General features: G+C 41.9%; 1 protein-coding gene across 3 annotated transcripts in view; it reads left to right on the forward strand.

Annotated features, from left to right (window-relative positions):
• The window catches only part of RTL9 (retrotransposon Gag like 9), a 44,031-nt gene extending 26,442 nt beyond the window's left edge, over positions 1-17,589 (forward strand). For 2 of the 3 annotated variants that reach the window (XM_055119726.1, XM_055119725.1), the window contains exons 2-4: positions 5,890-6,005; positions 11,942-15,995; positions 16,523-17,589. In XM_055119726.1, the coding sequence (XP_054975701.1) occupies positions 12,018-15,995; positions 16,523-16,627 (4,083 nt within the window). In that variant the 5' untranslated portion in view covers positions 5,890-6,005; positions 11,942-12,017 and the 3' untranslated portion in view covers positions 16,628-17,589. The remainder of the gene's footprint in view (positions 1-5,889; positions 6,006-11,941; positions 15,996-16,522) is intronic. The other variant, XM_004606382.2, reaches the window with a different exon arrangement.
• Positions 17,590-22,947: the final 5,358 nt, after the last annotated feature.

A 22,947-nucleotide genomic window follows, 5' to 3' on the forward strand; every position in this document is an offset into this window, starting at 1 on the left:
TCTCATTAAGTGATGGCACCTTCAGGGGACCTGGACTGGCAGCCCCGAGTGTTCTGCATCAACATGTTTATGATATGCCCAGTATGTACAGACCTCAGTTCTAGGCATTTTGAACTTCATGCCTACAGGTCCATGCGATTTCTGCTTCCTAGATGTATGGGATCTTTGGTCAGTTGCATTAATAATCCTTAGAAGCTTGGTTTTCCCATCTGCCAAGTGGGTATTCAAACTGATAGCTTAGATCCATTATTCTATATCTGAAACTACTGGGTTTGGATGTGTTTTGGAGTTTAGAATTCTTGGAATCTAGAAAAGCACTGCAAATGACTGCACTAAGAAAATGATGCCTGGAGGAATCAGTCGGGATAGGAGATATGTGCAACATAGGTAATGGACCAAACATGATGACCTCTCAGTGTCTGTGTTGCAAGCTATAATTCTCCAAATTAGAGAGAGAGTATGGGGAATATTGTCTGCCATGGAGGTAGGGGGAGGGTGGGAAAGGAGGGTATACCAGGGATATTGGTGGTGGGGAATGTGCACTGGTGGAGGGATGGGTGTTTGGTCATTATGTGATTGTAACCTAAACATGAAAGTTTGTAACTATCTCACAGTGATTCAATAAAATTAAAAACAAAAGAAAAGCAATACAGGGAACACAATGTATGTTGTGTAAGAGTCTGAATAAATTTGAGGCTGTTTTATATATTCAATCAATACTAAGTGGAATAAAGAAACAGCCTCATTTTAACCCGGGCCCAATTTGGCCACCAAGTGAAATATATTTCTGTTTTCAGGGTCCTGTGAATATTAGAAAAGCCAGATATGGAATTAGAGACAAGCAAAGATGCTAATCCTTATTTAGTGTTTGCCATGTGTTAGGTATTGTTTTATTATTCATAGTGTCCTGGATCACATAGTTGGGTAAAGAAACTTATGAGGATACCTCCATTTTATTGACGAGATAACTGAGGTTCTGAGAGGTTCAATCACTTGCCCAGCATCCCAAAACCAGGAAGGGGTAGGAATGGGATTCTAATTCAGACAATTTCGCTTCAGAGTCTGTGCTCTTATGCAACATGTCTACTTATGCTTTGAGATTAAAATGAGGTTCCAAATGACTTAAGGAGCCAAGAAAGACACTGTGAGTGTGAAGGTGGTGGATGGGTATTAAAGGGAGCTGGCGAGTTAGTGCCCGTCAACAGGGAGGAACGAGCTCAGCTGCAGCTGACTGTTGCCACAGCAGAAGGAGGATCCAGGTTAATTTTTTGGAGGGGGAAGAAGGCAAGGTTCTCCAGTATTTTTATGTAAAATTTCCTGACTTTTAAACATTGACAATGTTTAAAATTGCTAAACACATTGTACGGGTCAAATAAACCCGTCTACCATCTGGATCCAGCCTGTGGCAGCCAGTCTGCTCTGCAAGGAGGAAATAGATGTAAAAGTGCTTTGAAATGTTAAAAATGTGTTTTAGAAACACCATCTTATTTCAAAGTCAAGGTGATCGCCTCCTCCTGTCCCAGACTGTGGGATAGTTTTTTTTTGAAATTGAGTGTTCCTGGTCTGATGGAGATGAAAAGTCGGAACTAAATAGAGACTTCAGTGAACTTGAACACTTCATTCCTTTGGCAGACTGGATAAATGAGAAGCCTAGGTGTACTGGACAGGCTAAGCCTCAGAATTCCTGCCACACCCACGGTCCCCTTCTAAGGAGTTTCCATCCACAGACCCTAGAGGAGGGAAGTAGCAGCTTCTTATGAATAGGTGGCTATGTTCAGAACCACGTGACCCTGCTTTCCGCTGGCAATAGCCTATTGAGCCAGAAGAGGGCATATGATCCCACAGCAGTTTCTCTATAGGCTGGCAAGCAGCCAATGGAGGAACTCAGGATGAAAACGTTGCACAACAAGCTAAACGGTGGCTGATTTTGAACCAGTGAGGGTCTCTGGCTTTGTGAGTTTGAATAACAGACATAGAGTAAGTAATTTGGCAACAGGGTGGAAGCTGAATAGAGAAGGCAGGCTGCCGGGAACATGAATAAGCAGGACCAGGAAAGATTCCTGAGGTTCAACTAGGTGCCAGATTCGTTACATACCATTTATTTAAAAAATGCTCACAGAGCCAGTGAGGTAGGCATTGCTATTATACCTGTTTCACTGACCAGAAAATTAAGGCAAAGTAATAAATTGCTAGGGTTGGAGACTACTCTCTTTTGGTTTTAAAATTAGGGTCTACAAACCCCTACTCCAGTGATTTTTTTGGTTTTGTTGTGGGGCCACATGTGTCAGTGCTTAGGGTTTCCTCTTGGCTCTGTGCTCGGGAATCACTCCTGGCAGTGCCTGGGGAACTGGGTCAGTCATGTGCAAGGCAAGGTATCTTACTGGCTCTAGTAAGTCACTGGTTCTTAAATATGTAGATTATTTCTTGGGCCTGGGAGAGAACACAGTGGATTGAGAGAGGCACATGCTTCTTCTGTTGTGGAGAACTCTTTTTGATCTCTGGTACTTTATGATTCCCTGAACACCATGGGGAGTGAGCCTTGAGCACTGACCTAAGAGCAGCCCCTGAGTTGTGCTGGGTGTGCCCCCAAACTAAACCAAATATGCCCCTCCCAACCTTATATACTATTTTAGAATCTTTTAGGTCAAAATTCAGATTCCTTGATCACAACCAAACCTAGGTTTATGAGTCTTTGAAAGTGGAGTTCCCATTCCAAACCCAAACCTGCACTTTATTTAAAAAAAATTATTAGTGAATCACCGTGGGGGTACCGTTACAGATTTATAAACTTTTGTGCTTGCATTTCAGTTATACAATGATCGAGTACCCATCCCTCCACCAGGGCCAATTTTCCACCACCAAAGATCCCTGCATCCCTCCCCCCACCCCACTCTGTTACCCCCCCACCCTACCCCACCTCTGTGGCAGGGCATCCCTTTTGTTCTCTCTCTCCAATTGGGTGTTGTGGTTTGCAGTAGAGGTATTAAGTGGCCATCATATTCGGTATGTAGTCTACTTTCAGCCCGCCTCTCCCATCCCAAGCAGGCCTTCCTAGCACCCTTTACTTGGTGTTCCCTTCTCTATATGAGCTGCCTTTCCCCCTAGCATGTGAGGCTGGCTTCTAAGCTGTGGAGTAATCCTCATGGTACTTATCTCTGCTGTTCTTGGGTGTTAGTCTCCCATTCTGTTACTTTACATTCCACAAATGAGTGCAATCTTTCTATGTCTGTCCCTCTCTTTCTGACTCATTTCACTTAACATGATACTTTCCATGTTGCTCCACCTATATGCAAATTTCATGACTTCATCTTTTCTAACAGATGCATAGTATTCCATTGTGTAGATGTACCAAAGTTTCTTTAACCAGTCATCTGTTCTTGGGCACTCGGGTTTTTCCACATTCTGTCTATTGTAAACAGTGCTGCAATAAACATGTAAGTTCAGATGTCATTTCTACTATACTTTTTTGCATCTCCGGGATATATTCCCAGAAGTGATTTTGCTGGGTCAAATGGGAGCTTGATTTCTATTTTTTTGAGAAGCTTACATATTATTTTCCATAAGGGCTGAGCCATTTGGCATTCCCACCAATAGTCTGTGCGTAGTTGACTTCTATCTTCAGTGCATTGTGGTCTGCAAAGGTAGTTGGTACAATTTCTATCTTCCTGATTTTATTAAGGTATGTTTTGTGACCCAGCACATAGTCTATTTTGGAAAACGTTCCATGTGCACTGGAAAAAAATGTGTATTATTTCTTTTGGGGATGCAAAGCCCTGTATATATCTATTAGCCCTCTCTCTTCTGTCTCTTCCTTGAAAGTAAGTATTTCTTTGCTGAGTTTTAATCTTGTAGATCTATCTAGAGGCGATAGGGCAGTGTTGAAGTCTCCAACTACTATTGTGTTGTTATAAATGTCCTTGTTAAAATCCGTTAGCAGTTGTTTTAAATATTTAGCTGGCCCCTCATTAGGTACGTACACGTTTAGGACTGTGATTTCTTCCTGCTGTACATATCCCTTGACTAGTAAAAATTGACCTTTGCTGTCCCTTCTAATCTTTTTCAACCTGAAATCTATGTTGTCGAATACTGTATGGCCACCCCAGCTTTCTTGAGGGAATTTTTTGCTTGCACACACCTGCACTTTATGAACCTCTTAGTGCATGACTGATGCACATGCATTTCCTAGCTACACTTAGAGAAATGCAGTTTGAGAGAGTAAGGCAGACAGTATATGGCTCAGAAACAAGGTCAAAGTCAATAGATGTGTTTCAACGCCAAATATGAACTCTTTTAGAGGTAGAGTTAATTCTTCAAATTGGGCACTGTTTTGCCGTCTTTTCTGATCCAGACAGTAGGTATTGGTGCCTTTTATGGAGGGAACATGACAGCATTGAGCTGAATGTTGGTATAGAGGACCCTGATTTCTCTTCTGGATGACACACTCTTAGACAACATGTGTTCATTGAACACTTTCTACGAGGAGCACAGATTTCAGTTGATTGGTAACAGACAAAATATCACTAAAGGCAGAAAGTTATACTGAAAATCATAGAATTTTAAAAGTAACTTAAATTTCTAAGCTAATCATAGAGGGTCTTCTCTGACCTGAATAATTATATGAGAGTTCTATTCATGCCCTTATTTTCACTGTTGATGAAAACAACACAAACTAGGACCTGAACAAGGCTAGCAGTCTCTTTCTAGGTCATTGTAGAATTGCAGCGCTCCCCCTGTCCCTGCCCGCCTGGAACCAGTTTTGAATTATTCTGCCATTAGGAACTCTTCCTGGGAAGACAAGAAATAGTCTGCTTGGAAAGCTACAAGTCAAAGACTGATTTTTGATCCAAATGCTTAATGGCATTAAGCACGTATTCCTACCAGAGGGCATTGTTTTCCAAGGGGTGGCATAGGTCATATGCTCGGCCAAGTTCCGCCTCAGCATGGCTTGAATCTGCACTTGGAACTTTTCATTTCTCTTATAATTGTTACTGTAGACACTTTCTTTGTCTGTGTTAATGTTCTCACTTTGGCCTTGATGATGTCTGTTTTTTAATCATCTGGCCAGATAGACTTCCTGATGCACAGGTGGCTGATCGTATCTGTGTTGCTGTTTTAACCCTGAGTGATTCCTTTAAGCAGGTCCTTGGACAAATGCCCATCCTCCATAAAACTTGCAGCAGTCAACAGCGCAATGAGAATGACCTAGGTCTATACAGTTCATATTTTGTTAAGCAAAATTGATTGCATTTAAGGGACTGTCTTAAACTCTCAGATGCTTCCCTTTTTTTTGGTGTTCAAAGAAAACCCTTATTTTTATAAAATATTATTTGGGTCAGTTTTATTTCTTAAAGTCTTTGCTTGGTAAAATAAAAAAAGTCTAATAACCTAATTGTTAGACCCCCATTTTGTTTATCTTGCAGTAACAGTAAGTCTGGGAACCTGGTCCAGAAACCTGGTCCAATTTGTACAATTCTGCTCCTATCTCTCAGTGCCTCTTATTACCACTTATATCCGAAGTGCGTATAAATTACCTGTTTCATAATCTGCAGCAGAATCCTTCCAAGGATTGACATCAAGCTTACAGCTCTGGGGTTTACAGTACACAGATCTCGTACTTTCCCTATTTAAGAAAATTGGGACACTGCCCATTTTCATTCCTTCCCTATCCGTCCTGTTCTCCCCAATTCCACAGATACTTTAGTATGGAACCTAATTCAAGGCAGTTCTGTTTGTACTTCTTATACTGTTCTTTTCCCTATAGAGTTGGGCATGCATGTACATGTTGTTTGGGGAATTTGAAGCCCATCCAATGAAAGCGTAATTCCCATCTAACAGTCAAACCCTTCTGGAGCTAACCAGAACACACCTCCCCTCTCTTCCATATGACAGCCCTTCAGAGATTTGAAGACAGTGTGTGACCCTCTCGTGAGTTAAGAGCACCAGCTGAGTCAGACAGACACGAGTGACAAGCCTGGCTTCACTTTCTCCCAGCTGTGAGAGCCAAGGTAAGTTACTTGATTTTTTTTCTTTCTACTTCGTCTATTTAGATGATTTATAAAATCTGTCTCATCCCCTACCACTTCAGTGGTTTATTGTGTGATACACAGTGTATGTACAACACTGAACATAGTTCCATGCATAGAGATTACTCCTCAAGTGCTTCCTATTTACTTCTGTACTTATATAGAGTAGGGTGGGTATTTTAATTTTCAGGGATGTTAGGGATCAAAGAGGTAAAGAGGGGTTCTGTCTCCATGATTAATTAGAGAATGCAGAGGACCCTACAGTAACTGATGTCTCTTTATCCTGAAGTTTTCTATTTTCAGTTCATTGAGAACTTTTTTTGTGCTAGAGCTGGGGGAGAGGATATTGTGAGAACCCAGGAAGAGTTTCTTTTCAGGAGTTTGAAAGTTATTTATTGACATATTGAACAATATCTTGTTTATTATTATTTACCAGTGCAGTTAGCCATGCAGTCCCCCAAACTCAATTACTCAATTACCTTTTGTGAGGCGATGGGAATAAGACACCTCCTAGATGTACTGATCAATATAGGCTGCGAAGGACATGAAAGACCTGATAGATGTTAAGCAGCAATTCCTGAGCTTTTCCTTGCTGAAAAGGTCTCTGTTCTCTGTGTTTGTAGGAACACTGTCAGGTGTAAAGTGTCAATCTATGACCCAAATTGGCTGAACATTGATGAACTCCCTGGTAGTCTCCTTAAAATCTGGTGCCTGATGACCATGGTCACAGGAATCCAGGAGTGACCAGACACAGAATGGTTTTCTTACTGTAGCTCTTTGCACACACTGGGTTTTGCAAGCAATTTCATGATATGAACTCTGAATGCCATTGCAGCTAGAAAACATTTGGAGGGAGACACACCCAACTGCAAACAGACAGAGTAATGGGACTTGAGGGAATAGGGGGTGGGGTAGGTACAGGATTTGCTTTATCTTTACGTAGGATTTCAAGTTTGGATCTTGAGAATATATTTCTAATTACTTATGCAATAATTAAACATAAATGAGAGTTAGAGAAACAAGAAATCATTTAAAAATACAGTCAAAATAACCACAAAAATTATAAAAAGCAAACCACTAGAGACATTTTGTAGAGATTGGCCAAATATTTGCATGGTGAAACCATTAAGCTTGCTGAGGAAAAAAGTTGCCTGAGTGGAAATATTTTGAAGACCCTTAGAGAGAGCAGGCCAGAAGAGGACCAGAGATAGAATCCTGGGGAATACACAACTTTTTCTAGTACAAATGATAAGAACCCATTATAAACAAATATTAAAGCACAGATCTAAATTTGGAAGGGTTAGATCTTGGATTTGGGCCACACTCAGCAGTACTAAGGACTTACTCCTGAGTGTGCCTAGGGATCACTTATGGAAGTTCTTGGGGGATCATATGTGGTGCAGTGTATTTAACCCAGGTTAGCAACATGCAAGACAGTACCTTATCTGCTGTACTATCCTTCCATACCAAGAAAATACAGATTAAAAGCAAGTGTAAACCCCCACCTCTAATTCTACCACTCATTCAATCCTGTTACCATTTTCCCATAATCTTCCCACAAGCAAAATCATACGCATTTTAGTAAGATTAACATTTTTATAGCTGCTACATAATTATATACAGTTATTCATTTCACTATGAGATGCATTTTTTATAAAGAACATGCTTTCTAGCCGTGTGACCTTCAGAATGCCAGATAACCTCTTACTGCCTCTGGTTCTTAGTCTGGAAATGAACAGTGATTCCTATATAGGGTTGATAAGATCATGTATGTAAAAGTATTTGAATGATAATCCTTATTTGAGTAAGATCAGGTATGTAAATCTTGTAATAATGCCCAATAGAGTATATGGTAACTTTTATCATTATTAATATTTAATATTTGTCATAACTGTGTTTCCTGTGACTTGTTTTGTTTATTGAAGGGGAGAGATCAATGATTCTTTTCACTTTAGAGTACTTAGTTGTAGTAAGCTCTGGAATCAGAGCTATGCTCTTTGGTCATGCCAGTTTACCTTGCTGAAGTGCATTTATCTTACCTGTAAACTGGACATGAAAGGACCTCAACTCACAGGGTTGCTCTTAGAATCAAATGAGAGAATGCTTGTAAATTTCCTAAGTACAGTTCTTTTGGGAGGAGGGGGAGTTTGGGCTATACCTGGCAGTGCTCTGTACTGACTCCTGGCTCTTTACTCAAGGATCATTTCTGTTGGAGCTCAGTAGACCATATGCAATTCCAGGAATAAAACCTGGATTGGCTGCGTGGGAAGCAAGCACAATGCCCAGTCTACCATTGCTCCAGCCCTTTAGCACAGTTCTTATGGAAAGATCTCAGTCAAAGAGTTAATAATAATGATAATGGTTCTAGAGTGACTCAGTTATTGGTAGATACAGGAGCAGGAAGGCAGCAAGGAATAGAGAACTTTAGAGTGTTTTTTTTAACTACTTATCAAATTTCACAGAGAAAATGATTTCAGATCTAGAATGAACCAGACCACAATCTGGGCTTTTGTCACTTTACTAGTCTTGAGTTGCTATTCAGAACTTTATTTTCAAGGCTGCTTCCTCACTGTTAAAGAGGGAATCATGTCTAATGTAAGGATAGTGCTGTAGCCCAAGAGCTAGGATATTGTTGGTTGTTAGTTATGAGTGTGAGGAGGTTTTTAATGACCTGGATGCACTCCCCAGGCAATCACTAGATTCTGGATCCCAATTTTTAGGCTGCTTGAACCTCAAAAAGGCCTCAAGGATTTTCTGTCTCTTGGATTTAGGAACTACTCTTGTCCCTAGTTTGAGATTTTAAGGTATATCATTGAGATGGTTAGAGAGTTCTAATAACTTTTCTTCCAGTTCTCCTCTGACCTTGTGCAGTTCTAGAAAGTTCTAGAAAGTAGCTCTAGAAAGGAGACGAAAGTCATGCATCTATGAGCAAGCCCTGCCTAGTATGTTCAAGGCGGGGGTGCATTTCATGCTAATTGCTCTACCTGACCTCCAGGCCTTATTTCCTTCATAGGAAGCCCCATTTGTGCTTCAAGGCCCTATTTCTTATAGTGCCTGGTTCTCTAGACTCCCAAGTCTTCTCCTTTGTGCTGTTTCTTGATACAGAGGACTTCTACATTCATTCCTTGAACTGTGTGAATATATTTTCTTCGGAAGAGCCAGAGACGGGCATAGAAGACTGGTGCAACCATTGGGGTGGAGTTGTATGGAGCAAGTGCTAACGCAGAGCCACTGGAGGGCTGTCAAGTGAAAGGCAGCCAGAGGCAAATGTCAGAGCCTATATAGAGGCAGGACTCTGGGAATAGAGAGACAGAGCAAGCAGTAGCAAGTCAGAAGCGGCAAGGCAGGTGGGCGGAAAGGCTGGCTGGCTGGCAGGAGGGGGGTGTGGTAGGGGACAACTAAGGGAGATTGCAGAGAACAGCTGCTGGTGTTAGGTCTGGCTTTAATGAACTGGCTGGGTATGGGGAAAAATGGCTAGACTCAAAGAATTGGAGCACAAAAGACACATTCCTCCTCCTCTTTCTAACTTGCAAGGTAGGATCTTCCTGGGTTTTGGTTAGTGGGAAAACGTGACATGTTCAGGGGCTTTGCTGAATATGGGAAGTGGACATCTGTTACTGTGCTTTTGATTCATCTTTCCCATCATACCAATTACTAGTAACCAAGGTGCCAGAAGACCAGTATTTGTTTTAGTATCTGCCTTTATTTTTCTACCTGGGGTTGGTGATGGGGGTCTTGGTAATGTGATTGAGTACAATGAACATAGGGCAGACAAGATGTAACATTATAGCACAGTAGAGAAAAGGAGGAGATTCTGGAGTTGGAGGGACCTGGCAATCTGAATTTCTGCAGGCAATTTTTTAAGTGAGGTGAACTAGAGGGGTAAAGCTCTAGACTGATCTTCACATATCATCAAAAACATGAAAATTATTTTTTCAAAAACATAAAACATATTATAGACTGGGAAAATATTTTAAAACCATTTTTATTTAATTTAAGAACAAAGTCATTGATAGTTGTTTTTAGACATATAATATTTTTTTTTTTTTGCTTTTTGGGTCACACCTGGCAATGAACAGGGGTTACTCCTGGCTCTGCGCTCAGGAATTACTCCTGGCGGTGCTCAGGGGACCATATGGGATTCTGGGAATTGAACCCGTGTCGGCTGTGTGCAAGGCAAACGCCCTGCCCGCTGTGCTATTGCTCCAGCCCCTAGACATATAATATTTTAATCCCGCCACCAGCGTCAACTTCCCTCCAGCAGTGTTCTCATACTTCATCCACCAGCCCCTCCCCCACTCCTGCCTGCCACCTTGTAAGGAACATTAGAAAGTTTGGCGGTAGCAGCTTAAACCTCATGTTTTCAGTGTTGTTGAATCTGTGCTTTGAATTTATATCTATTCCACTCTCTATGTTACAAGTATAAATGAAGCCCTGACCCTGGTTCCCGCATTATGTCCCTTTTTAGTTTTTTTTCCTTATGCTCTCGATGTATTTTCTTCTAGGTCCTTCTTCTCCCTGAACTCTGGGGTCAAGGGTGATCTAGGCATCCTAGACTAGGGAAATCTTGAGTGAATCAAGTTCTGTAATGTCAGAGAGATCATTGTATACAATCTTAAGGATGACAAGGGGCGGGCAACCCCAAGGAAGGGGTAATAGTCAAAGTCATATAGTTTGATGGTGTTGTAGCCTCATTACTCTGAGAAAATTTGATAAATAATAAAAGTCCCTATTATGTACGGCATTATAAGATCAATGCCTGCTAAGCCCTTGTGTTAGTTATGGACAGTTTAAAGTACAGTGCAGTAACTTAAAATACCATGAGTGGGCAACACTAACTGAACAATCATTGTTTGTTGTATGGTGTTTTGTTATTGTTGTTTATAATAATAATAATAATAACAGTAATAATATCAGGGTTTTCAGTTCAAAGAATGCTGTTTCTAGTCAGTCACTAAGCAGATCAATGTCTTTCTTTGCCTAAGTAAAACATTGAGAATTAAGCCACTGGCAGGAATCAAAGAGACCTAGATACTAATTATTATCCCAGGGCAAAGGGCTTTTCTATCCAATCCCACCAATTCTTGGCTCTCTCTTTTTTCCTTTCTCTCTCCTTCCTTCCTTCCTTCCTTCCTTCCTTCCTTCCTTCCTTCCTTCCTTCCTTCCTTCCTTCCTTCCTTCCTTCCTTCCTTCCTTCCTTCCTTCCTTCCTTCCTTCCTTCCTTCCTTCCTCCCTCCCTCCCTCCCTCCCTCCCTCCCTCCCTCCCTTCTTTCTTTCTTTCTTTCTTTCTTTCTTTCTTTCTTTCTTTCTTTCTTTCTTTCTTTCTTTCTTTCTTTCTTTCTTTCTTTCTTTCTTTCTTTCTTTCTTTCTTTCTTCTCTCTCTCTCTCTCTCTCTCTCTCTCTCTCTCTCTCTCTCTCTCTCTCTCTCTCTCTCTCTCTCTCTCTCTCTCTCTCTCTCTAGTACACTGCTAGGAATAGGACAGAGACCCATAGCCAGAACATCTCATAGTTGACCAGAAGGTGGTGCTGCTTCTTCATTTGATCCAGAATTGCTCAGTAAATTCTGACTACAGCTGGCTGGCATCACATATAAATAGAGCACCACACATTTATATATATATATATATATATATATATATATATATATATTGTAATTTATTAACAGACATTATAGTATTACTAATCTCAGAAACTGATTTATGTGAGTGGGTTGGATTGAAAAGCATAGAGACAGACGTAATAGTTGATCCTACTTCCATTTGTTTGTGGCAACATAACTTCTTTAACCTGAAAGTTCTTTAGCCAATACCACATAGCTGGATGCACAGAGGAAACAATTTTTTTCTTATGAATAATTTGTCTGGTTCCCAATCTTTTTGACTTTGGGTTTTCATTGCTAAACTGTGTCCTGTTTACAGATTTTCTTGCCACGTGTCCTTCAGCAGAACCCACCTTTAAAGAACTTCAATTTCCTCCACACAACCTATCGTGATCATGGCAAACATGTCAAACCATTCAAGTTCACCGAGCAACATGCCAGAGGAGGAAAATGCCGACTCCCAAAACACAGAGTCCATCTTCCCTGGACCAATGATGGACACTGGAGAAGATACCCAAATGCTAAATGCTCATGCGGAGTCTACAGCCTCAACTTCAACATCAGACCCTGCAGGCGTGTCCACACAACTGACACACCCAGATTATGACACCATGATGCCACCTCTAATGGGAGCACCAAACTCTCCACCGGTAATGCTAAATTCAGACCCTGAGACACTGTGTCCATTGCTGCTGCCAGCTTCAAATTCAGAAGCACTAGCTCCACTGCCAATGCCAACCCCAGACTCTGGGACACTCTCCTCAATGTTGATCCCAGTCTCGGATTCTGGACCATTGTCACCACTGCTGTCCTCTCCTGACTCTCCTGACCATGGATCAGTATACCCAGGGCTGATGAATATTCCTAACTCTGAACCAATGTCCCAGGCACCAGATTCTACAGAGACATCACAATTGGCCCTGCCAGTTTCAGCCTCTGGAGTAATGCCTACAGCACACATGGCGACCTCGTCCTCTGATATGGTGTCAGCTCCACTGATGCAGCCCTCAGATCCTGGGGAACTGTTCTCACTACTAGTAGAAGATGCAAACTCTGAAGTGGCCTCCCCACAGCCAATGCCAGCTCCAGTCTCTGTAGAATTGACACATTTGGAAGTTACTGATGAAGACATGCAAGCAATGTCATACGTGCTATTAGCTGCCGTGGAGTCTGGAGATATAGATTCACTGATAAGTTCATGCACAGACAGTGAAGCAATGTCTGCAATGATAGCATCAACCATAGCTTCTGGAGCAACAGAAACTGAGCAAGTGCATACACAAGCCTCTGGAGAAATGTCTACCCAGCCAATGTCAGGCCCAGATCCTGCAGTAGTGTCTTCTTCACTCATATCAAATCCAGGCTCTGCAATGACATCTACGCCATTCGTACCAGTCTCTGATGGTGGAGAAATGTCCACATTGCCAAGACAAGTTCCAGATGCTAGAGTGATGTCCCCAATACTATTCTCAGCTCTAACCTCTGGAGTGAGACCCACTCAGCTGATGCCAGTACAAGGATCAGGAGTAATGGCCCAACAATTGCCACAAAATCGAGACTCTCGGCTTGGGTCTACTACACTGATGAGTGCAACGGCATCTCCGGTGATGTCCACACTGCCTGTAAGACCCTCAGACCTTGGGTCAATGTCGACACAAATCAGTGCCTCAGCCTCTGGAAACATGTCTACATTGCCAAATATGGTTCTGTTCTCTGGAGCCTGCTCATCTACCCCAATGATGACTGCCACAACCTCTGGACCAGTGATGATGGAACAGATGTCAACTGCACCTTCTACAGAGATGCCCTCAATGTCCCCTAATGCCAGAAGTTCCAGAGGTCCTGCAAAATCTTCAGCCAAGAGGGGAACGTCCACATCTTGTAAGAGATCATCAGCTTCTAAAACCACGTCCACACCACAAAGGAGAGCTTCAGTCTCTGGAGCAATATCCAGAAAGCCAGTTAAAGCTTCAGTCTCTGAAACCATTTCTATACCACAACTGAAAACCCAATTCTCTGGCTCAATGTCCACATTGAAGACAAGAAACCCTTTTTCTGGAGCCATATCTGTGCCACAATACAGACCCACAGGCTCCGGATTAGCAGCTGAATCAAGAAAGAGAGCCTCAGCCTCTGCAACAGTGTCTACTCCCCCCAAAATAGCCAAAGCCTCTACAGCCAGGCCCACACTGGCAATGGGAGACACAACAGCAGAAGCAATGTCTATGCCCCAAATGAGAACTCTGGCCTCTACAACCTTGCCGAAGGCACCAATGAGTTCCAAAGCCCCAGATGCTATGTTCATGAAGCACATGACAACTGCAGCTTCTGGAGAGATACCCTCAATGATAATGAATGACACAGCATCTGGACCCATATCCATGCTGCATATGACAGACACCAACTCTGCCGGTATGTCTACACCTCTGATGAGAACCTCTGGCCTTGGAGCAATGCCTATGGCAACAATGATAACCAATGCTTCTGGAAATATACCCAGTCATTCAATGGGCACCCAAGACTCTGAAGCTATGCCCGCATTGTACATGGGATCTATTCACTCAGGAGGGAATCCTCCACTGCAAATGCGATCCTCAGCCTCTGAAACCATGTCTACACTCGAAATGAGGAACCCAAGCTTTGGAATGATGTCCACACCATTAATGGAAGCCCAACACTCCATTGAGATGCCATCACTGTTTACGACAGAACTGTCTGCTGGAGAGATAACCTCACCGTCAGTGAGATTCCCATACTCTGAAGATATAGCTACACGTCCAAGACCCCCAGATTTTGGAGAAATGTCAACTCCCCAGATGACAGTCACAGCTTCTGGAATGATGCCCATGCCACAAATGTGGCCTTCAGTCTATACAGTGATGCCCACACCACAAGTTTCTCAAACGATGACATCTGTGCCTCCAGTGACAGCCAGAGCTGCTGGAGGGGTGTCTTTACCACAGATGAGAGCCTCATCTTCTGGGGCACCTTTCACATCACCTGTAATTTCCAAACAACACAGGAACACAGCTTCTGGAGACATGCGTCCATCAACCATAACAGCTCCAGCCTCTGGAATATTGAACATACCACAAGTAAGAGCCCCGGTCTCTGAAATGATGTCTGCAACACTAAAGAGAGGCACTGCCACTGAAGTGGTGTCCACAGTTCCCACAAAGAAGTCTACTGAACAGAAGAGAGCCAGGTCCTCTGGGGAGATATCCAAGTCAGTAGGGAGAGGTATAGCCCCAGAAAATATGCCCAGACTGTCGATGTCAGCCATGGATTCTGGAGAGATATCAGTGCCACTAGTAAAAAAAATGGCCTCAGGAGCAAAGTCTGCACAGAAGACTAGAGTTGCTAGTTCTAGCCCCCTGTCTGTGCCACAAATGACATATGCACTTTCTGGAGGGATGTCTGTGCCACCGATAAGATCCTCAGTTTCTGAAATATCTGAGCCACTTCTGAGAGCCACAACCTCTGGAGGGATGTCCAAGCCACAGATGAAAGTCACATCCTCTGCTGAAACATGCATGCTGCCAGAAAGGAACCCAAACCTGGGCACCATGTCCACACCACAAGTGACAACCACAATGTCTGGAATGATGTCCATTCTGGAAACCAAAGGCACAGACGCTGGAGAAACATCTGCCTCTCACATCAATGTCACAGCCTCTGAATCAAAGTCCACACCACATGAGACGACCACGGCCAAAAAAAAAAAAACTCCGACAGAGGAAGTACCATCCTTAGGCATGCTGACCCCAAGTCTCCAGCGCCTCCTAGAAAACTACGGAGCTCAAAATCCAAGCACTAAAGAGGAGGAAGCAGAGATAAGTAAAGAGAAACAAATTAGGGTATTTTTGAATAATTCAGAAAAAATGGCATTTCTAATCTCTATTCTTCTGGGAGGAGCAGAGAGGTGGTCTATTTTGCAGATGGAAGTAGGAGCCACTGTCTTGGGTAAAAATGCATTGTTCCTGAGAAGATCAAAGTACTTATATGACTCTTTATCTAATATGGACATCCTCAGTGCTGTTCTTTGCCATCCAAAGCAGGGCCAGAAGTCCGTCAGGCAGTATGCCACTGACTTCCTACTGCTGGCCCGACATTTGTCTTGGTCTGAAGCCATTCTACAGACCAGGTTTCTGGAAGGACTCTCAGAAGCTGTTTCCACCAAAATGAGCCAGATCTTCTTGAAGGTTGCTGGCAGCCTAAAAGAACTGATAGACAGGTCTCTCTACATAGAGTGCCAGCTGGCTCAGGAGAAGAATTCCCAAGGCAATTCAAATCAGGATCTCAGATCAGCTCGTAACCATGCTAATGAAGAGATACCAAATGGTAATCCGAGTTCTCGTCAGCAGAATGACGAGGTAATTATGGGGTAATGTATTCGAGACTTTTGAGCAGAGAAATGAAGAGGTAAAGAGAAGGTGGGAAATATTCTCTGTTCCTGAGAGTAGAATAAGAAAGAGGCAAGGAGAAGTATTGAGTTAGTGATGTAGAATAGAAAAATCTACTTGGAATCAAAGGTGGGCTTGGCTAGGCAATTATTTGGGTTGTAGTAACCATTTTGAGTAGCAATTATCTCCCCAAGTTACTAAGGTCTTGGGATGGTTGGAAGAATTAAGTTTTCTGTCAGAGGGAACAGGTTAGTCTCAACTCTATTTCTAAAGGGAGTATTGTTTGGGAGATCTGGTTACCACCTGTAGTCATGTGTGTCATTTTTCAGGACATTAGGGAGTTTGATCCACATATTCCTCAGTCACAGTCAAAGTAAGATGCAGTAGCCATGTTACTTGCTCTACTAAGAAATTTAAATTTCCAAGCACAAAAGTCATTGTCATAGTAAGTGTAGTTCTTTTTTTTAAAAATCTCTGCTCCTTTTTTTCACTCCTAGAACCGGAATGTTCCTAGACGCTATTTCTACCTGAGAGAGCATGAAGATCCCCTCAAGAGTCTGCAAGAACATCTTCGAAAAAGCGGGGATCCTGACAAGAAATGACCTCTGAATTCTTCTCCTGTTATATGTGGCTCAGCTGCTAACTTGAGGACTGGTTTCTGAACCCATTTCATTCAAATACATCAAAAACCTTGTGGCCTTTCCCCATTAGCTCCTCCTTCAGGCACACCCCACACAAAATGCCACTTGTCAGATTTGATCTTGTCTTTTACCCTATATGCCTATGATTCGCTCTTAAATCAGAGTGTAGAATTCAAGTGTTTGGTGTAGCGGTCCTGAGTTCCCATTACCATTGAGGCCTGTCTTAGTTCTTGGTCTAGAGAGACATCTAGGAAGACATGTCACGATTTATCTCAAAATGGCCTTAGAATAACTTGCCACATGTCATCAGCCAAACTCGAGGAAGTCTTTGTCCCATTACATCTGGCATGGGAGCCTTTAAGGAGAGTGAAACCCACTCCTATATCAGCCTTTTCACCCACTAGCCTTGTTCCTTGTATGTCTCAACTAATAGACCCTAAATGGGACTCTAGGCCCATACCCTATTTATAGTCTCTACCTTGAACCCTTTGTTTTGGCTTAGAATAGTCATAATAATAGTGGTTACTATTTATTATGTGTTAGGCAAAAGGTACTGGGTTAAACTCTTGACAAGTACCATCTCACTTTATCATTACTATAACCTGGTGTGTTCTTGTGTTGTTAATTTCTGACTTCTTGATGTGTTGTTATAAATTTTATCCCTCAGTAGCAAATATCTAGCTCTGACCTCTAGGTGGTGACCCCCTCAGTGGTAAATTGCTCTCACTCCCTTTGGCTTTTGTGCCTCACAGTCAACACTCTAAAGGCATAGATGGTTAGAATATCATGTGAGCAGTGTTTGCTTTCAGGTGATAATATTGTGGGTGTCTATTTCTTCTTTCTTCTACCTGTACTTTCCAGATTCTCTACAGTAAGCATGTATTGAATTTGTAAACGTAAAAGTAAATAAAGTTATTTGTGAAAAAAAGAGTTAACTTTGACTTATACAATTTAATTTATCAGGTGCTTAATTTAGTTAATATTTGTTATTTAACATGTGCTAAGCACAGTTTTGGGGGCACACAGAAAAGAAACTTAATTGGGAATGGAGAGATAGTACGGCAAGTAGGGCATGTGGCCACCCCAGGTTTGGTCCCTGAAAATCAATCTATATGGTCCCCTCAGCCCCACCAAAAGTGATCTTTGAGCACAAAGCCAGGAATAAACCCTAAGTACCACTGAGTGTGGCCAGACATAGAAAGATCAGAGAGAAAGAGAGAGAAAGAGAGAAAAGAAAAGAAAGAAAGAAATAGAAAGGAGAAAAGAAAGAAAGAAATGGACTCTCCTTCACTGCTGATGGGAATGCTGACTTGTTCAGCCCTGTTGGAAAACAGTATGGACGCTTCTCAAAAAATTGGAAACTGAGCTCTCATTTGACCCAGCAATACCACTCTGGGAATATACCCTGGAGAGGCAAAAAAGTATAGTTGAAATGACATCTGCACTTCTATGTTCATTGCTGCACTGTTTACAATAGCCAAAATCTTGAAAAATCATGAGTGCCCAAGAACAGATGACTGGATAAAGAAACTGGTACATCTACACAATGGAATACTATGTAGCTGTTAGAAAAGATTAAGTCTTGAAATTGGTATTTAAGTGGATCAACATGGAAAGTATGTTAAATGAAATGAGTCAGAAATAGAGGGACATACATAGAAAGATTGCACTCATCTGTGGAATATAAAGTAACAGAATAGGAGACTAACACCCAAGAATGGTAGAGATAAGGACCAGGAGGTTTGCCCTATGACTGGGAAGCCGGCCTCACATGCTGGACTAAAAGGTAGCTCAGACAGAGAAGGGAACACCAAGTAAAGGGTGCTCAGAGGACCCGCTTGGGTTGGGAGCTGCCAAAAATAGACTATAGACCAAACACGATGGCCATTCAATTCCTCTATTGCAAACCAAAATGCCCAAAAGGAGATAGAGAACAAAAGGGAATGCCCTGTCACAGAGGTGGAGTGGGGAAGGGGTGGGAGTGGGGGATGGAAGGGATACTGAGATCATTGGTGGTGGAGAATGGGCACTGGTGGAGTGATGGGTAACCAATCATTGTATGACTGAAACACAAACATGAACGTTTGTAAGTATGTAACAGTATCTCACAGTGATTCACTAATAAAAAAAATTTAAAAAGAAAGAAATGGAAAGAAAAAAGATGAAAGCGTGAGAAAGGAAGGAGGAAGGAAGGAAGGAAGGAAGGAAGGAAGGAAGGAAGGAAGGAAGGAAGGAAGGAAGGAAGGAAGGAAGGAAGGAAGGAAGGAAAGGAAGGAAGGAAAGAAGGAAGGAAGGACAAACAACTTCAATCAAAATAATCTTCATTCCAATGGAATGGGAAGACAGACAATAAGTAAGAAACCATAGAAGATAGGTTTAAATTGTGGTAAAGGCTGTGAATACAAGAAAGCATGGTGACTGGAGAATTTAGTTTTTCAATTTAGTTGATCCATGTAATTCATTTAATACAATCCTTGTAATTTGGTTACTCAAAGATATTTGTTTTTTTATTATTAAAATTATTGTAGGACACACTCAACAGTGGTCAGGTCTTACTCCTGGCTCTGTATCCAGGATCACTCCTGGTGGTGCTATGGATACCATATGTGGTGGCTGGAATTGAACCCAGGTCAACAATGTGCAAGGCAAATATCCTCCTTGTTGTAATATATCTCTGAACATCTGTTTTTATTTTTATTGCATTAGGAGGTCTCCCTCCTTCCTCCTAATGCTTCCAGATTCATTTTATTTTCCAAAGTCAGAGATATTTAAGATTTTTGTTCTTTAAGCAAGAATTTATTCAAGAAAAAGGAAACTAGCACCCAGCTGCAGTTAAAGTGCAGTATCTATTTAAGGAATAGAGAAAGTAGTAAAGACACCCCCACAAGAATAGGGAGTGAGGGTCCAAAAGGGAAACACCCCTCAAAATTAATAGCAATAGGAGCCACATGATTAGAAATATATTCAAAAATCTAACTTAGCAACAGTTTGGAGTTAGGATGGGGCAAGTGTCAAAGAGTAATTGTGAGCCCCCTACTGCAATAATGAAGGTGATTGACTTGTCCAGTGACTAAATCTTGGGCTATGGAAGTGTAAATGGAAAGTCATGCACACAGACTGTCTCTGAGGACTTAAGTCTGCTGCTCCAATACCCTAAATATTGGGTCTGATACCAGGAAGAGGTAGCTATTTCTCAGAAAAAAAAAGATTGGCAGACAATTTGGCAGTCCCATGATGATACAGATAAAAAGTCTGGCTCTGTCATCTGCCTTTATAGCCAATGCTCTTGCTTTGGGGGAAGAACAGGGTGCAATAAGTTGAGAAACTCAAATTCCAGGCAAGGAGGCAGTGGGTCTCTGGGGACCCAGATTTTCTCTCTGTCCAAGCTCAAGTGGAGTTTGGATCTCCCTGTTCATTTGGGGTGGCTCATAGCCTGAGAAAGTACTTCTTGCTTCATTTTGTACTGAAAAATAAATTTATGATATAGAATGATAATTTGTCTCTGGAACTTTGACACAGGGAGGAAAATATATCTTAAAAACGAAACTGATGTGGACACGAAAATAGTGCAAGTGGTAGAGCACATGCCTGGTACATACAAGTCACTGACTGAGTTCTATTCCCAACATTGCCTGGTATTCCTAGGACCCTTGAGTGTTGACCTCATAGCCCCCAGAACCACCAGAACTGAGCAGCACTACACTGCTGTGCCTGAACAGAAAACTGTCAGGCAACACAACTCCAGGCTGAGAATTACAAGGTGTTACTCCACACTTTCAAACCCACCACAGATCTACCGTGTTGTCCCTATCAATCAAAACCAAAGCCAAACTGGTTTTCTTCTAGCAAAAACTATGTAGAACCATAACTCTTCTTTTTTTCCTTCTAACAATTCTTTTCTTTTTCACCAAGGCCCTGTGATTTACAAAGCTATTAATGAGAGATGGAGGCATACAATATACCAACACAAATACCTTCACCAGTCTTCACTTCCCTGTACCAGTGTCCCAAGTTTCCTTCCCACCCACTGCCTATTTCTATGTCAGGCAACTTTCACCACCTTTTAAGCACTGTGATTTGTGATACAGTTACTAATATGGCTTCATAACACTTTACCATCTTCCAGTACCCACTCCACCATTGTCATAATGTTTCCCTCCTCATCCTACCTCTGCCCCAGTGGTATGCTTCCTACTGAAGACCAGTTCTTATATTCTTTGTTTCTATTGTCTTTGGACATTTGTTATTCCCCTACCGTATTTCTTTATATTACACATATAAGAGAGATCATTCTGTATCTACATCGCCCCTTCTTGGAGTAACATCACTCAGTATTATGCTCTTCAGATACATCCATGTATTTCAGAAAATTGCACAATTTTATCTTTCCCCATGTCTCCCCATTCTTTTTCTTTTGCCTGTACTTGACTTTAAGATAATGTCACTAGAGTGAAACAGAATGCATGAAGTCTGATTAGACCAGCCTAAAGGTCACCCCTTGCTCTTCTACCCAGCCCAAAGGTTATATTTAGAAATGTGTCTAGAACTACTCATTATCTACATGGAACTGGGGTATCATATCCTCAAATACAGGAGACAATTTCATATGCTGCAAGATGGGTGTTTCAAGTTTCTTTTGTCCCCACTAATCCCAGGGTAAAAATAAGTTTTTTTGAATAGCAAAATTGTAGGTGTCACAAACATACTGTTTCTACCTGTGTGTTTCAGCACCCAAAATACTTGAAGGTATCCTCCATTTATCTGTGCATTTAGGCAAGCTTAGGTGAAGCTACCCATGTATTCACAGGGGCCAGGGAGCAATTACCCTCACTATTCTGAGCCATGCATTGTCACCTGGCCAATGAAGCAGCATTATTTCCACTTTCATAACATTGGAGAGATAGAAAGTTTTTCTTTCTTCCTTCCATTGTCTATCCCCTGCCTGAAGAATAAAAGCCGTCCAGTCCTCTCTCTAGATTTCCCATTTCTGTTTTGTTCTATTGGGTCTCTGTTCTAGTACAAAAGGGTATTGAAAGTTCAACTGAAAACCACTGTCTTTTTCCCATGAAAGAATTTTTTTTTGGGGAAGGGCACATCAGCTCAGGAGCTATTCATGGATCTGCACTCAGAACCTCCCCGGTGGTTCTTGGGGGACCATATGAGATTCTGAGGATTGATGCTGGGGAGGCCATGTGCAAGGAAAGCTCCCTATCCACTATGCTCTCATTCTGCCTCCATTTAAAAGGAAAAACTCTATTCACAAACCCAGTACTAGGAGCCCAAGTAGAGAATCGTGTCACCATGTCTTATTTTTCTACCTATCTGACAATTCTTCCTCCTCCTCCCAGCCACACTTGGTCTTCTACTCTGTTATTCAGGGACCAATTGCACAGAAAGCTTTTCCACAGAGTACTCTCTCCACACAAGGATAGCATGGCTGCTGCCAAACAACCATTGCCTGAGTTCCAGATATTTTTGAATGCCCCTTTGGCTTCCACTGAGACCCCATTGCATTGAACTAGTTTAGAAGATCAAACATGGAACTTCCTACATTCGTTTCTTCTAATAGTCCCCTGAGGGACTCTCAACCTCATCCATCAATGACAGTGTTTTAGATAAAATAATTTTTGTGACCTTAAGACCTTTTGATCTGTATAAAATAATATATTTCTGTCTTCATCTCATATGAAAGCTTTGGAACCTTAAGCAAGTGTTGAATTTTGGTGAGACTGGGGATAGCAGAGGCTGCTAGATCCCCCCTTGAATTAATGGAGGATTCATGGATTGAAGAGACATTGCAGGAACTTTAAATGATCACTGGAAAAGATCTAACCTTGAGTAATTCAGCCTCTCCTAACATTTTCTTTAATTCTAGGCAAGCTAGTTTATCTCTCAGGACTTCTGTTTCTTATTATCAAAACTGGACATAATTCAAAATGGCAATAGAGTTTCAATGCAGTCTCCATAAGGATATACATGAGAGTCTTCAAAGAAATAGACAAAACACTCCTGGAATTCATATGAAGAAATAACCCCCCACGAAGAGCTAGCACAATCCCTGGGGAAAAGAAGATGAGTGACATCACCTTCCCCAATTTTAAACTGTACTACAAAGCAGTACTAATTAAACAACATGGTATTGAAATAGAAACAGACCGACAGACCAATGGAACAGAATGGAATACTGTGACACAGACTCTCAAGTATATGATCACTTAATCTTTGACAAAAGTGCAAGAAATGTGAAGTGGAGCGAGAAAAGCCTCTTCAACTAGTGTTCT

The sequence above is a fragment of the Sorex araneus genome, chromosome X (genome assembly GCF_027595985.1).
Source record: "Sorex araneus isolate mSorAra2 chromosome X, mSorAra2.pri, whole genome shotgun sequence".
Taxonomy (NCBI): Eukaryota; Metazoa; Chordata; class Mammalia; order Eulipotyphla; family Soricidae; genus Sorex; species Sorex araneus.